We start from the raw sequence: 16,295 nt of genomic DNA on the forward strand, positions 1-16,295 counted from the left end.
AAGAGGGGAAGTGAGGCCCCAGCCCCCCAACCCCTCCCCAACCACCTGTTTCCCCCTTATATATTTATAATCTATATAAAAGAACCAGGGGGTAGGGGGCAAGGGAAACTCCCTCAGCGGGGTGAGGGCAGCCTAGGCTCCTTGTCCCCTCTGGACCCAGGCTCTTCCGCCAGTCCTTAGCGGGAAAAAAGTATGGAATGCTTCATGAATTTCCGTGTCATTCTTGCACAGGGGCCGTGCTAATCTTCTCTGGAATATATGGATATTGTTACTGTTTTCTAGAGTTACACTTTTAATGCATAAGCATCAATAAAAGAATTAAAAACATTTATACAGTGATGGAATTAGTACTACCCTTGTATAATGTGCATCCTTATTTTTCCCTCAAAAATCTGGGCAAGAAAGTGTGCATTATTATACACAGCAAAAATACGGTAATTCTGACAGACCTGGTACCTGTTGCTGAGGTTGCACTTCAAAATGTCACCCAAAACAAATGAATGAACAGGAAGGGGAATTTTGGCACATGGTCAACTGAAATTTAGAGATACTAATAAAGTGGGTTCATACAGAAAAATAAGGTGCTTGGTAAGAAATTATAAAGGAAAAAAATGGTTGTCTTACCTAAAATCCTTAGCCTTGTCTAAATATCATGGTTAACTAATATCAGGGATGGCTCTTTCCTTGAAAATATGTCAACACGCACAACCAGTGGCAGAAAAATAAAACAACATGAGAAGTGAAAACAGCATTCAGTGTCTGTTTTGCAGCATGCCACTGCGGAGGCAACATGCACCTGGGGCAGCAAGGGCAGCCCTGCTTTTACTACGTTACTGCTACTTTAGGTTTTATGTGTTATTTGGTATGATTTCATAGGTTATATTTTGGGTTTGGGAACACCAGAAATTTTTCCATAAAATTAATGGTTACTTCTTTGCTTTACGTCACTTCCCCTTATTCTGCCCTACTTTAGGGTAGTGGGGAAAACCTGTATTTAGATGGGTATGCTACTTTGTACAGAGGACATGATATTTAAACAGGGTCTAAGGATCGAGCTCTACCAAATAAATAGCATCATGTTTTCATTCCTGGCCTAGAAAGAGTGAGGAATGTTCTGTTAGCTAGAAGGACTCTGGTATTTAAATAGCTGAATACTGCCAGTCTGGAAAAATCTTTATTTCCATAACCAGAGCTATTAAGCTAAGAGTTTCAGACTGATTATGTAAGAGAAGATGAGACTCAACTATTAGGCCACAAACAAGGACGACCTCATTTATTTTGCCCAGTGGACTCTTTAAAGAGTCCCTTTGTCTGTGAAGTCTACGGAGAAGGAGATGAAGCATGAAACTATTACTTTAACTCAATCAAGATTCATGATCCTACCAACGGAGTTATGTTATCAAAATCCTTATCCTGGGTATTGGAGGAAAACAGAACGAGATGATGACACTTTTAATGCCAAGACATTCACTTTCAAAGTTTTTACAAATATTTGACAAGTCTGCACATTCACTGGAAAGTTAAGTGGACTAGAAACCTGAAACTGATTTCTTACCAGGTGTATCACTATGATTCAAGCCTTCCTATCAGGGGTTCAAATCTGTTTCATGGTGTGGTGACACTACTTTAAAGGCATAGTTTCAATAAATAAATGCTCCACAGCTATGTTACGTTATTAAAAATCTCACTATTATTTAGAATATTCTTGCCAGTCAATTTTAGTGAATAACTCTACAATAATGTTTGACTTCTACGGATTTAGAAGAGGTGAAGTCCAAGTAATTTTCTCAGTTTCCAAAGGAGATACTGGTGATTAAAGGGACCAGGAGATATTCAGGAGAGAAATAACCACTATATCAGGTTAATTTTGAGTTCTCCTCCTCACAGATTAAGATTTTGGTAGCCAAGGAGTATTTCTGACAACAAATCTTTGAAGAGTTAATTAAGAGAAGAAAGGCTTTGTGTTAGTTCAGAGGGCAAAGAAGTAGTAGCATATTCTAGTTAATAAAAAGAAAAACAGAAGGGAGAAAGTCACGGACCCGTTTTGCACACTGTCTGGGGATAATATTGTCAAGATGAGACAAATCGCAATTATACAGGCGAAGGGGAAAGAGCATTGTAGGTTGAGTTAGAAAGGGTCCAGAACTGGCTGGTGGACAATTTATAACAGAAAGGGCTATCTTGTGGTGGGAGGGAAAGAAATGCCTACTCCTACTTCCCCTCCTAACAACGAATACATTCAGTTATATTCAGGCAGACTCATCTTGTGGGTAACTCTCAACTGATTCTGTCACATGCAGTTCTTAAAAAGAAGAAATAATTATTGCCATTTCTTGTAGTTGTAATCATCTTTAGGAATATATCTGAGCTTTTGGGGGAAAAGAGAAGCAAACCCAGAGCCCCATGCCTTTATTTTATAAAGATATCTTTTGCAAAGCTTCCTTTTGCATGAAGCAGATTGTGCTTCTCTTTAAAACACTAAAGAGCAGAATTCTACTTAAAATGTCTTTTAAAAAATATTTGTAACTTATGATTACAGGGAAAGCTCTACTATAGGAATAAGAGCAGGAAGCTATGAATGTAAAACAAAGAATGTGGCTATGTTCCAATAAAACTTTTTTTTCAAAAAGTGGTATGGACACTCATTTGGTGATATATGACCTAGAGTTTAGTGCTATTTAGGGATAATCAGGTGAAGAAATATTTTTATCTAATGCTAATAATGATTAGGGTAAGAAATCAATCTTTCAGGGTAGGAATATTTTATTACTATGCCTTTTTACTATCTAGCAATGCTACAATTCCATTTTGGTTTCTAATAAGTAGATAAAGGGTAGAGTATATAATCATCTAAAGTGTATCCTTGCATATATGATAAATCTGTAAATGAGCAAAAAGCAGAACATATACTATTGCTTTTTTGATCATTTAATTAAATAAAACAAAAGTTAATTATCATTGAATCTATTCTGAATACAGTTAAAATGCTGATGTCAGACAAACACACACAGTTACATAGCCCACCTATTACTGATTTATCATCAGTTCATACTTACTGTGTACTTATCAGACACTGGAAAATAAACAAAGACATGCAATGTAGTTCCTATCTAGAACTGTGAATTAGAATAGTGTAAGAGGGTTTTTGGTGTTGTTTGTTTGTTTTGGGGTTTTTTTTTTTTGAGTCCTACTTCAAAACCTACTGCATCAAAATCTTGGAGTTTGGGATGAAAATTCAGAAAAGTTGTCTTGGTAATTCTGGGCATCTCTGGTTAAGAATTACTGCTAGAGACTTTTATTTTAAGGAAAGAATTGAAACTCTAAACATTTTCTAAGCTGTGGCCAGCAATTTGATATTAGAGTTCAAGTGCACAGGCTCTGGAATCAAAAAGAGGTGGGCTCTAATCCGACTTCTGCCATATGCTAGCCACATAACCCTGAACAACTTCTCTGTGCCTGAGTTTCTTTATCTGTAAAATGGGTGTAATTACAGCACTCAATTCACAGCAAAGTCAGAACTCAATATATCAACGTATTTGGCACAGTGCTCCACACATACCAAGCACAGAATAAATGTAAACTCAATATACATTTTTTAAACTAATAAGAATGATATCAAACACTACAATTTAAAGGCCTGATTCAAGGTACAGATTCTCTTCAAAAAACTACGAGAAAGGTGATTAGATTATTTCCAACTTGTCTTGTACTGACCAGCAGAAGAGATGTCCTTTTCCGCAGTCCACAGCAGGAGCTCTGAGCAAAGGGAAGCTCAGTGTATCAGACCCAGATGTATTTGACCCTTGTTTCGTTAGTCTGACTGCTCTTTCACAGCCTGGAGTAGGACACCATTTAATGGCAGGATTATTTTCAACAAAGGCCTGTTTAAATAACAATAACAAAATACAACAATAAATATTTTAACTCTAAATTCTAGTATAGTGTGTTCCTATGTCAATTTACTTTAAAGCCAAAAAAAGAAAGAACAAGGTGTAGTCAGTCTCAGATACTTAAAACAGTACCAGCAAGTATGAAACAACTTTTTATTTAAAGTATAATTGACATACACTGTTATATTAGTTTCAGGTGTACAACATAGTGATTTGATGTCTGTTGATTACCACAACAATTCTAGTAACCTCTGTCACTGTACAAAGTTAATATAGAATTATTGACTATATTCCCTATGCTGTATATTATACCCCTGTGACTTAATTATTTTATAACTTTCAACTTTTTCACCTATCCCCCCAACCTCATCCCCTCTGGCAACCATAAATTTGTTCTCTGTATCTATGATTCTGTTTCTGTTGTTTTGCTTTGACCTTGATATCCACATATAAGTGAAATCATGAAACAACTTAAAAGAAGTGGCAATTATCTAGTAATGACATGATTTTTAAAATTTAAAGTTTCTTTAAAAACCGGGATGATATTGATAAAGTAAAAATGCAATTATTCACACAGAAAATGTGCAATTTAGAAATGTTTTCTCATACAATGTGGCACTTTTCTGATGAACATAATTATAAACACAATCTTATATGTGATTATTAGTTGCATTAAAACTATATTTCTAAATGGCACTCTAATGATACATAAAATCAATATTATTATTATGTTTTCTATCTAAAGAAACAGTAGAACTTCTGTTTTAAAAGTGTTTAAAAGCATGAGGGTTTAGAACACAAAAATTCTGCACAAGGAACTTAAAATGTAACTTTTAAATTGATACAAAAAAAGTAACTTGCATATGCTCTTGAATTACTCCTGAATAAAAATATAGATAGAAAAAAAGAGGTAATAAACAATATAATTCATTATATGAAATTATTAATTGAAACTGAAAGAAAACCCCATACATTTCTTAGTTGATGATCTTTATTTCTAAATATTTATATTTAGGAATGTAAAGTACAGTGTCTTTTGGAAAGCTTAAATTAGTACTATCTACTTTGAACATTATTTTGATCAATCAGTTTTAAAAGTACAGTAGGCAAATCAGTACACAGTTCTGAGCAACAGTTTTATTTCTTTTGGTAAACTGCTACTTTAGCTATTCACTTTTACTTCTTTCATGATTATAAAATAATGCTTTAGCTTGAAACTCTAATGCTACCATTCATTTATGAAATTTTTCTGAGACAAAAGAAAATTGCATTTCCATTATTCAATTCTTCTTGTGAAAAATAAAACAAATATATTAAATAAAATCTGTTGTTATAGGTTTCATAAAATTAAAATGACGGATATTGGACAGATAATTGCCAGCATACCTTAATATCAAACTGTAGGTATCGTTTGTCCATCTCCTTAGAAACTACACTTTCTATGATATCCACAGGTACAAGTTGGAAGCAATCATATGCAGGGCAGAAAATGTTGTGAGCTTCACCTTCTTGAATTTTCAGATTCAAAAATCTGTTAAAATTATCAATTAAAAAATAGGCAAAGATGTCATTTGTTTACGTCTAAGATTTTTTTCTTTATGCTTAATCTTGTTAGAATATAATTAAAATAACACCAATGAACCAGATGCAGAATATTAACTGTAATACACTGACTGATTCATATAATTCACATTGAACACTTACTAAGTGACCAGCCACTCATACATATATCAATATATACACACAAATTTGTATGTTTTATATATTTTTACATATTCTTGTTCTGCTTCATCTTTAAAAATTTGAAACAATTTATTTAACATTAAAAATTCAGAAATGACTGGTTTAGAAAGGTCATCTTCAATTCTCAATATTCTATGCCTTTTTAAATAAAAGGGAACAATCATACAGAATTAAACCATGCATAATTCAAGAAAATTTGGGGTGGCACTGAAATATAGCATGCCTTTTGAAGAAAAGGTTTTCTGCTTATATTTTGTGAAGACAAATAATAAAATGAGCTTCATGTCCTACTGCAGGCAAACTAGTTGAGGTAAAAAAAAGCCATCCTGGAAAATGGACAGAAACTAGTCTGAGGTGAATTAAATGGTTAAGAACAGGATTTTGAGTTAGAGAATTCCAGGCCTGCCACTCACAAGTTGTATGATCTTAAGTTATTTTAACTGTTCTGTACCTTACTTTTACTATCTGTAAAATGGAAATAATAATATGCACTTTTGGGGGTTATTATACTGATTATGTAAATAACATAAAACATTTGATCTGCATGGTGGCTTGCATGAAATAAAAATTTATATATTTTAGCAAAGGTTTTATTGTTATTCTTCTCCCCCACCCCGCCCCCCAACATCTATTACCCTTGGCACAATGAACATGCTCAAGTTTTTCCCATCCTGAAAACTTTTCTCAACCAAATGACCAACCCTATTTAGGTGCGCTTTCCTTTCACATCAAAACAGTTCATAATGATTTGTCATTCCTTCCTCAAGTCTACCCCATTCACTTCTAAACCCGCTGGCTTCTATCACCTCTTCACTGAATGGCTAGATCTCAACACTGCCATCAAGACTACCAATTAGTAGGCCCGGCCAGGCAGCTCAGTTGACTACAGCGTTGTCCCATTATTCCAAGGTTGCAAGCTCAATCTCTGGTCAGAGCACATACAAGAAGCAACCAATGAATGTATAAATGAATGGAACAACAAGTTGATGTTTCTCTCTCTCTCTCTCCCCCGCCCCGCTTCCTCTATCAAAAACAACTCCCCCTTTAGGCCAAACTGGTCAAGACTTCTCAGCTTTTATTTTGCTTTAACTTCTCTAGAGCATTTGACTCTGGTGAATAGTTCCTTCTTTCAGATTCTCTCTGGCTCCCAGAACTTCTAAACCTTTCCCCTGGCATTCTTCTTACCTCTGGTTGCTCCTTGTCCATCTCTTTTACTACTGCCTTTTACTCTCCTGGTCACTTATATTTTATTGTTCTCTAGAGTTTTTACATCATAACTCTTCCCTTCCTATTCCATACAATCTTCTTGGATGATTTAAGTACCCCTAACATAAACTACCACCTATATGTTAATGATTCTGAAAGTTAAAGCCCAGATCTCCCTTGTTAGTTATAGATCTTAATTACACACATTATTGTTCAAATATCCCACAGGCATTTTAATTTCAACATGCTTAAACTCTTCCCCACTATTTTCAATGTTTTAAAACTACACAGGCTCCACAAAACTCTGACATATTCCAATAGAAGGACATCTACACCTTAGTTACCAGTTAAAAATTATTTGTATTACTCTGTGTCAGGAAAAACAATTCGGCAGAAGGTTGGATAAAGAATTCAGGGCAAATGCTACAGCATGTCCATTCTCAAAGTGTGATACGTGGGCCTATGCCGGTTCCTGAGACTTTCTAGGGGGTTTATGAGGTCAAAACTATTTCCTCTCTTCCCCCACCCCTTCTCTTTCTACAAGATTTTTAAAAAATTAAATTTATTGGGGTGACATTGGTTAATAAGATCATACATTATTTTCAAAATGATATTAAGACACCATTTACTTTTGGTTAAAACTGCTGGTGCCACCCTAAGAACAGTAACTGCTTCTATTAATAAAACAAAAAAGTGGTATTGTTCTCTCCATAGTTGGTTGGAGCGTCATCCCGTACACCAAGAGATTGCGGGTTCCATCCTTGGTTGAGGTGCATACAGGAGGCAACTAATTAATGTTTATCACCCCACCCCTCACATCTCTCTCTTTCTAAAAATAAGAGAATCAATAAACATATCTGCAGGTGAGAATTAAAAACAGAACCTGCTGATGCGTTAGCATGAATCATGGTGGTGACACTGAAACTATACCAGGAGACTTTGTATTCTTCACTGCTCCATACTCACAAGTAAAAAACAAACCAACAAACAAACCATGCCCATTTCCTTTAAGAATGCCCTTGTCAGAGCAATAAAAGTTATTCATTATTGATGTACTAACAACATTTATTGATTATTTAATTTTATTAAATCTTAGCCCATGAGTACACATATCTTGAGTATTCCGTGCAAACAAACAGGAAGTAAGCATAGCGAGCTTCTCCTGCATACCAAAGCCTGAGGGCTGTCTGAAGGAAAGCCCTTAGAATTTGTCAAGTTACATGCAGACCCACCTGCTTTTATCATAGAACACTATTTTCTTTTGAAAGAGTGACTACAAACAATGATTTTTCAGACTTGGTTATATGGTAGACTACTTTTGAAAGTGAATAAATAAACCTGGCATGTCAAAGAAAAAAACTGAGGTTATTTGTTGACAATAGTAAAATTCAAGCCTTCAAATAAAACTTAGAATTAGAAAAAAATTCTTATTTGCTATTGTGAGCTTGACAGCTTTCCAATATTTAGAGACTGTTCTGATGAGACTGGTATCACCTAATGTGACTTTTTTACTATATTTGTGTATAGTGTGAAATATGTTAACACTGGAAGATCTGAATAATCCAGTGAATCAACATTTTCCAAATGATGTCATAAAATCATGCAAGAGTAAAAGAGCTATTCAAAGTACAACGCAGACCAATGGATTTTAATGTAAAAGTATAAAAAGGTCTATTGATGTGGTTTTAGATTTAACGCTGCAATTAACCATTAAGAAACTACCACTTGTTGGATTTTGATGTAAAGAGTATCCACACTTATCTGAATATTTCTCTAATTTTCATCTGCATATCCATGTTTGACCAAAGCAATACTGTATAATGAGAATACAGCTGTCTTCTATTAAGCTAGACATTAAAGACATTTGCAAAAAGGGAGAACAATACCACCTTTTTGATTTATTAATAGAAGCAGTTACTGTTCTTAGTAAATGTTATTTATGTTAACAGACAATGGGTTTATTATTATTTTAAAATGAATAAAAATACTAATTTTCCGTGTTTTTTAATATAGCATATATAGATAGATATCACCCATACAAAGAGCTCTTTCAAGTCCTCAACAATTTTTAAGAGTGTAAAGGGATCTTGAGACTAAAAGAAAATTGCTAATTGTAGAGTTCCCTTTTCACATGAGAGGAATCTCTTCATTTTAGTTATGAATAGATTCCCTGGAAAGTTGGACATAATTTACCTTATACAATCATGTATAGCTTAACAAGGAGGGATAGAGTCTGAAAAATGTGTCATTAGGTGACTTCATTCTTGTGTGAATATTATAGAGTGCACTTACATAAACTTAGATGGTATAGTCCACTACACACTTAGGCTACATGGTAAGAGTCTATTGCTCCTAGGCTACAAGCCTGTGCAGCAAGTAGTACTGAATATTACAAGCAATTGTAATGTAATGGTAAATATTTATATATCTAAAAATAGAAAAGGTACAGTAAAAATATGGTACAAAAGTTAAAGTGCGTGTACTTGTGTGCACACGCAATGAGGGGTGGGGGCGGGCTGTGGAGGGAAACGCCTTTGGAGAGAGAGTAGATATAAGGAGAAGGGAGAGGGGGAGAGAGAAAGGAAGAGCAGAGATCCAAAGAGACCCAGAGAGATAAAGCTTGGGATGGGAAACAGTAAGAGGGAGAGGAAGGAGAGGGAAGGGAGAGAGGGAGGAGAGGGAGGAAAAGGACTGGGAGGAAAGAGAGAGAGAGAAATGGAGGAAGGGGAAATTAGTTTGTGTGTGCATGTGTGTGTGTGTGTGTGTGTGCGTGTGCGTGCGCGCGTAGGTGGACAGCATGCTACATCTCCTCATCTATTTAAACCACTCAGAGGTAGCAGAAAATTTGGCATTGTAGTTGGGTTCAGTCTTTCCTTCCAACATTGCAAACAAACTTTTTCTTAAAATCCATTATAATGTTATGGGACCATTTTCATATATTGAATATGTGGTTCTTCATCGATCAAAACATTCTTATGTGGCACATGGCTGTAGTCCCCTGTTAGGATGCACAACTTGCTTAGATATAGTTGCTATGTGAAGATGTTTTAAATTTTATTTATTCTGAATGCATCAGAGCAGGTTTCATTACCTCTGGGGAATTAACCTACAGAACTGAGAAGACCTCACTGCAGATAGAATTTCTCTGTGAGCCATGCCCTGAATCCTCATCCAAATACAACTTCCACTAAATATATAAGCAGAATATGGAGTTAATGAATGTTAGTAAAAGAGAAAAATCTAGGGCAAACTTTACTTATACTTTTATCTTGTAGGTCAGCTTCATAGATTATATCATAGATAGGTTTCTCTGCTTATTATCATATTAAGGATGATTAATAACTAGCATTTATTGAGTGCCCCTGTTCTAAGCATTTTACATATATTAAGCCATTTAACAATAAAATGACAATAATCTATTAAGTACTTACTAGTACCATCATTTTATAGATTACAAAATGGAGGCACAGGGAGGTTGCCACTTAGCTAAATCAACAACTAATATGTAGCAGGAAGAATATTCTAGGCTGGGTAGAAAACAATAATTTCCCTTTCATTAAATTTCTTGGCATAGATACTCCAAAGCATCTGGTTGGACTGATGAGGTAAGGGGGTAGGGAAGTGCAAGATAAATGGAGGGGTTTTCAAGTTATCTAAGGACCTTGCTTCTTGGACAGAGGGGTGTCTTTTCTGTATGCCTATGAGATAGGAAAAGACTACAATTAATTTAAAAATGACTGTATCAACATATGAATCACCCAACCTGAAACTTGTTTTACTGGTGCTTGATTTGGCAAGAACTACCTGGCAGGAGTGCATAGGAGAATTCTAGGTAGGCTGATAAGGTACCATGGAAAACAATAATTAGATGTTCTAAATTTAAATCTTATCATTAACCTCTCCAGGCTAGTCTGTGATGACTATGGCAGATGGTTTCTATGACAGGAGTTAGGTAAGAAAGGTCAAGGAAGTTGAAAAAAATTCAAGTAAATCCCTGGCAGGGGTAGAGGTGTGTGTCTGAGCCTTCATATAAAAGCCAAGGCCAACAACAGCAAGCCTGGTAGAACCCAGCTAATACTTCCTAATACAATACAGTTAATAGCTCACTTTGGATTGTGAACTCTGACCCTTGACAATTAATTTACCTGAATCAACTATACTGATTGGATCTTACATAATTAGACTCTGAGTAGAGTGCAGCCTATGTTTTAAAATAAACAATCAGATATTTTTATTTAGTCTTGTCTTTAAAGCACTAATTTTTCCCCTCTAAATGAAATCTTGCCTCATACCCTGGTTTGGAGAAAAGAGTAAGAAAATGTACTCAAAGTGAAACTAGAGTGACAGAAGAGCAATCGGTGTTACCTACAGATTGGAGGGAGAGGGTGGTGGTGGGAGAGGAAGGAGGGAGGAAGAAAAAGAAGGGCTGGAGGAATTTCAAGGAGAAATGAGTAAACTTTTGGAGGTGATGGATATAGCCATTATCTTGTGGTAATGGCTTCATGGGTATATACATATGCCAAAGCTAATCATATTATTTATTTTAAATATGTGGTTTTACTGTATGCCAGTTACACCTCAAAGAAGTTGTTTCATTTGCTTATGTTCCTGCTCTCTCACCCAATGAGGTATTTCCCCAACTCCCTGAACTTGATACTCAGCACTCCATAAAAAAGAAGTTTGAAAACTTTCAATTTTTCAGATTTCCTTAAAAACTAATGACATGATTCTCTTAGGTCATCAATCAGCAGATTTGTCTCTCAAGAGAAAACATGATATTGTATTGCTCATTATAGTGATCTTCTTCATTTTGTTCATAAATCTCTTTTAAGAAGGGCAACATTAGAGCAAAGTTAATGGATGTGAGAAAGCATAAATCTTGGCAAGATAATGGAAAGAAAAATAAACATGAGAAGCAAAATAAATTTTCCATTTGTAATATATACTCAACCATGCCTAGCAGAAACATGTAACTAGATAAAAAAGCCCAGATAAAATCTGGAGTACTTTTATCACATATTTTGACTGGCTGAATCATTCGACAAACATCAAAATTTGAACTGATTAAAAAGGAATCTTAAACATCCATACTCTTACAGATTTTCAAGGCCATTTGCTAGTTACAAAAAATTCAAAGAAAGCATAAAAATAGATGCTTAAAAATTCTTGGGATATATTAGGTGTAGGCTTGAATTTTATATGTAATATAAATTAAGATACTAAGAAAATGTTTTTACATATACCTGCTTTGTTCCATAAACTACCTTACATCAAGCTAAATAACACAAATTACTACATTAAATAATTTTACTGAATTAATGATGGGAAAATGTTAAAATAAGAAAAATAAAATTCTTTTTTAGTAAAGTATATTTCAGCATAGCTCTGTAATCTATATCATTAAATATTGAAAGCAAAGAATTTTATTACCAAGTAACAGTGTTATCATGCAGTAAGAAATACTAAGCTGCATATATACTCACGATTCCCAACACCCTCTACAAAAGTCATGGCCACAGGGCATGTCCACTGGGTCTTCAAATACAGAAATACTGCACATACAAATGTCACACTGGAAATGAAGAAGAGTAATGATTTAAACAAAGTCATATGTTGGAGAAAGAGTAATACATTAATTTATTCATTAATTTAAGGTAAAAATAGTCTAGTAAGTATAAAAAGTGTTTCAAAGTCGTAAGGGTGAGTTAAATTTAGTGTATCTACTTTTGACTGAATGACAAATACGGCTATTTCATTCTAAATGATTGTGAAATTTAAATGTTTCAATACAAAAGTTAAACTCTTACATTTCAAATTTATATATTAAATTAATCAGCAACTGACTATGTATTTGGAAAAGGAAGTAACAAAAAACAAATCATTACAATCTATTTAGGTCAAGATCAAATTGCCTATTTCAAAATAACCACTTCAGTATCATGTCCTTCACCCTATACTCACCGCTGAAAATTTATAAAAACAGAGTGATTGTTTTTTCAATATGGCAACTCAGTATATTCAGAGCAGCAATTTAAGGATTTCTACCCAGGGAACTCAGCTATAAAACTATGTATCTTCTAACCAATGACTTACTAGAAGCAAACTTTATAATGTTACAGATGCAAATTACAAAGGTAGGTAGGAATCTGTTTTCAAAGAAGGCCTAGATAAAATCTGCAGTACTTTTATCACATATTTTCAGTGGCCGAATCATTCAACAAACATTGAAATTTCCTGTAATAGTACACCAATGTTATGCCAATTAAAAATGCAGACGAAGGCAGTACTGTTTCTCAGTAACATTTACTATGGAAATACTATGTATCTAGATGACAAACTCCAGAAGCTTTACTAAAACAAATACATAATTATCTAAGTGGTATAAATGTCTTGAAGAAAATATAAAATAGGTTTTCGTATTCTTGGTTTAAAGTGTCTATCACAATATCAACTTTTAATATTTCAGCATGGTGTTTAAAAACTCCAAGCAGCTAGAGTTTTAAGGAGAAATATAGTAGGCGGTTTTCATAAACACTTTTATGTTTTATGTTTTGAAATGAAAAAAGAAAACCTTTGTTTTTCAATCTGTAATTCCAAGATCACAAAAATATCCTGTGATAACAAATATTTACCAAAGCATGAGTGAAGTAATGGAACCCTTTAAGAAAGGTATAGGGTTCAATTACAAGAATATGACTAGAGGGTCTATGAAACAATTTTAAATAATTAAAAGAGTTAAATACAAAACTATGGAAAGTACACTGAATACCAAATCATACCAAACTGGTGTCCAAATCCCCAGGAGATAGACTTATTTCATCTGGAGAGGTGACAGAAGAGCGTGTAGTTCTTGGAGTCCTTGGCGAAGGGAGCGTGTCCCAGGCATTATACCCACTTGGCGGTGGAGTTGGCATTTGAACACCTGATCGTTGGCAGCAGTTCTCTGGGTTGGACATCCAAGCTTCAAGTAATTTCTCCCTGTCCCAGTCTTTAAGAAAAATGGAATGAATACCTCTCAAAAAAACAGAATATATGGCATTTTAAGAGCTTCGTAATAACAAAAGAAAGTGAGGATAAATTAGAGAGATATAGGTCATTCAAAAAAGGAAAATTATTTATATAAAGTAGTAATTGCAAATGAACAATCAGGTATGTTATAACCAGTAATATTTTTAAACAGAATTTAAATGTTTATAATCTACCATGGATTACAACCATGTGTTGAACAATATTGTCAAAATTTCCAGTCACCTCTACTACTAATAAAAAGAGGTGGCTTACATTCAGAATTTACTAAATTCTTGTTGGCATAGGTTTGAGGGAGCTGTTTTACTCTTTCAAGAAAAGTATGTAATTTTGCAATTATCCTCACTGGTGTCAAGTGGTAAAATGATTGCACAGGTCACTATAAACATCTCAAAATGCCAATAAGTCCTAAAAATCATTTAATAAACAGCTTAAAAGCTGAATGAACTTCTGAAGGGACCACAGTTATAAATAAAATTTCAGTGAATTAGGTATAAATTCTGTATTAAGTGAGCTCCAATCTGACTTAACTAAAAAAGATTATCTTATTATCAACATTTTAAAATAGCCAAGTGAAGCATGTTATTATAAAGTCCAGAGCCATGAAATCCTAACCTTTTATAAACTTATATATCCAATTGTCTTGCTAGGTGTTTTATGCACATTATTTCATGTATTCCTCCCAAAAATTTTTCAATCATTATTTAGGCAAAGAAACCAACACTTGGGGAAATTATATAACCTATTTAGGTTCACACAGAAAATGAAGGATTTGAAACCAATTTCTGTGTCTCCAAAGTGTAGAACAATAAAGTGGAGGATCAATAGCAGTATAGAGTCAATTATAAACCATTGGCTCATTCTATACAATTTTACAGTTCAAATAATAGCAGCAGTGGAAATTTTCTATTCCAGATTTTTTTCAGTCATGTTAAAGTCAACCTATTTGATGGTTTAAACAGGATAATTATGACTCAGACATGCAATGACAATAGAGGGAAAATATTTCCGCCTACGTAAACTGTATATGCACAGAAGTATAATGGACAGACATAAGCAATTCTGTAAAGTTACAATATATCACATGGTCTGGGGGGAGGGACAGTAAGACTGGAAAGAGAGATTAGATTACAAAGAGTAAGAAGAATCCAACAACTGAAAAAAACTGCGTGAGTACGTTCCAGGAAATGTTGCTAAATGGACCTCAGGGTTTTGATAGGTTGTTACTTAAAAAGTTAAAACTACTTTTCTTAGAAGAGTGTAATTAATGCCTTGACTGGTGTGGCTTAGTTGGTTGGGCATCAACCTGCAGAATGAAAGGTCATTGGTTCGATTCCTGGTCAGGGCACATGCCTAGGTTGCACATTTGGTCCCCAGCTGGGGTGCATATGAGAGACAACCAAAGGATGTTTCGCTCTCACATTGATGTTTCTCTCCCTCTCTTTCTCCCTCCTTCCCTTTAAAAATAAATTTAAAAAATCTTTTTAAAAAATATGGTTTTCAGAAAGTCTCTATAATGTCACTTTTATTAAAAATTTAAAGGTTTTATTTATTTACTTTTAGTGAGAGGGGAAGAGAGAGAGAAAGAGAGGTAGGGAAACATCAATGTGTAAGAGATTGGTTGCCTCTTGCACACTCCCAACTGGGGACCAGGCCCACAACCCAGGCATGTGCCCTTACCAGGAACTGAACCAGTGACCTTTCGGTTTGCAGGCCAGCACTCAATCCACTGAGCCACATCAGCCAGGGCTATTATGTCTTTTAAAAAATTTAGTGATGTTAGAGAGAGTGAGGAAGGGAGGACGGGAGTGAGAAAGGGAGGAAGAGAGAAACACTGATGTGTGGTTCCACTTATTGATGCATTCATTGGTTGATTCTTGTATGTGCCCTGACAGTGATCAAACTGCAACCTTGGTGTATCAGGATGACAGTCTAACCAACTGAACTACCTGTCCAGGGCTCCATTATGTCACCTTTAAATGTCACTTTAATAAAGGAGTTAAAAAAATATATTATAATTCATATATAGAGATATTAAATATGCTAAATTTTAGTCTTGTCTACTACAAATACTTTCAGCAAAATTTCTGTTTGGATTCCAACACATCATTCATTTAGCAAGTCCTTACTGAATATCTTTTATGTGCCACGCATTGTGTCAGGCAGTAGGAATACAATGGAAGGAAAAATGAGGCACAATTCCTGCCTTCATGGAACTTATACTCTAGTAAGAAGAAACACATTAAGTAAATTCAATGCACTTAAAAAAACAATCATAATGTCAGAAGCAACATGAAGAAAGAGGTAGAGAATCCCAGTCAGGGAGGTCAGAGAAGGTGACTCTGGGAAAATGGCCTGGAGCAGACATCTGAAGGACTTAACTATGTAAAAGGGAGAGGGCAAGACATTCTACAAAGGTGGTACACAGCA

The 16,295-nt window shown here is 34.7% G+C and overlaps 1 protein-coding gene and 1 pseudogene across 5 annotated transcripts in view; both read right to left on the reverse strand.

Moving 5' to 3' along the window:
- The window catches only part of ANKIB1 (ankyrin repeat and IBR domain containing 1), a 144,994-nt gene that overhangs the window by 29,868 nt on the left and 98,831 nt on the right, over nt 1-16,295 (reverse strand). For all 5 annotated transcript variants that reach the window (XM_054564120.1, XM_054564119.1, XM_054564118.1 and 2 more), the window contains 4 exons: nt 13,619-13,827; nt 12,323-12,411; nt 5,277-5,421; nt 3,715-3,881 (listed from right to left, as the gene is read on the reverse strand). In XM_054564120.1, coding sequence (XP_054420095.1) covers nt 3,715-3,881; nt 5,277-5,421; nt 12,323-12,411; nt 13,619-13,827 — 610 coding nt within the window. The remainder of the gene's footprint in view (nt 1-3,714; nt 3,882-5,276; nt 5,422-12,322; nt 12,412-13,618; nt 13,828-16,295) is intronic.
- On the reverse strand, nt 187-300 carry LOC129063565 (uncharacterized; annotated as a pseudogene).

The sequence above is a fragment of the Pteronotus mesoamericanus genome, unplaced genomic scaffold (genome assembly GCF_021234165.1).
Source record: "Pteronotus mesoamericanus isolate MK-2021 breed Mesoamerican mustached bat unplaced genomic scaffold, CSHL_Meso_final scaffold_85, whole genome shotgun sequence".
NCBI lineage: Eukaryota > Metazoa > Chordata > Mammalia > Chiroptera > Mormoopidae > Pteronotus > Pteronotus mesoamericanus.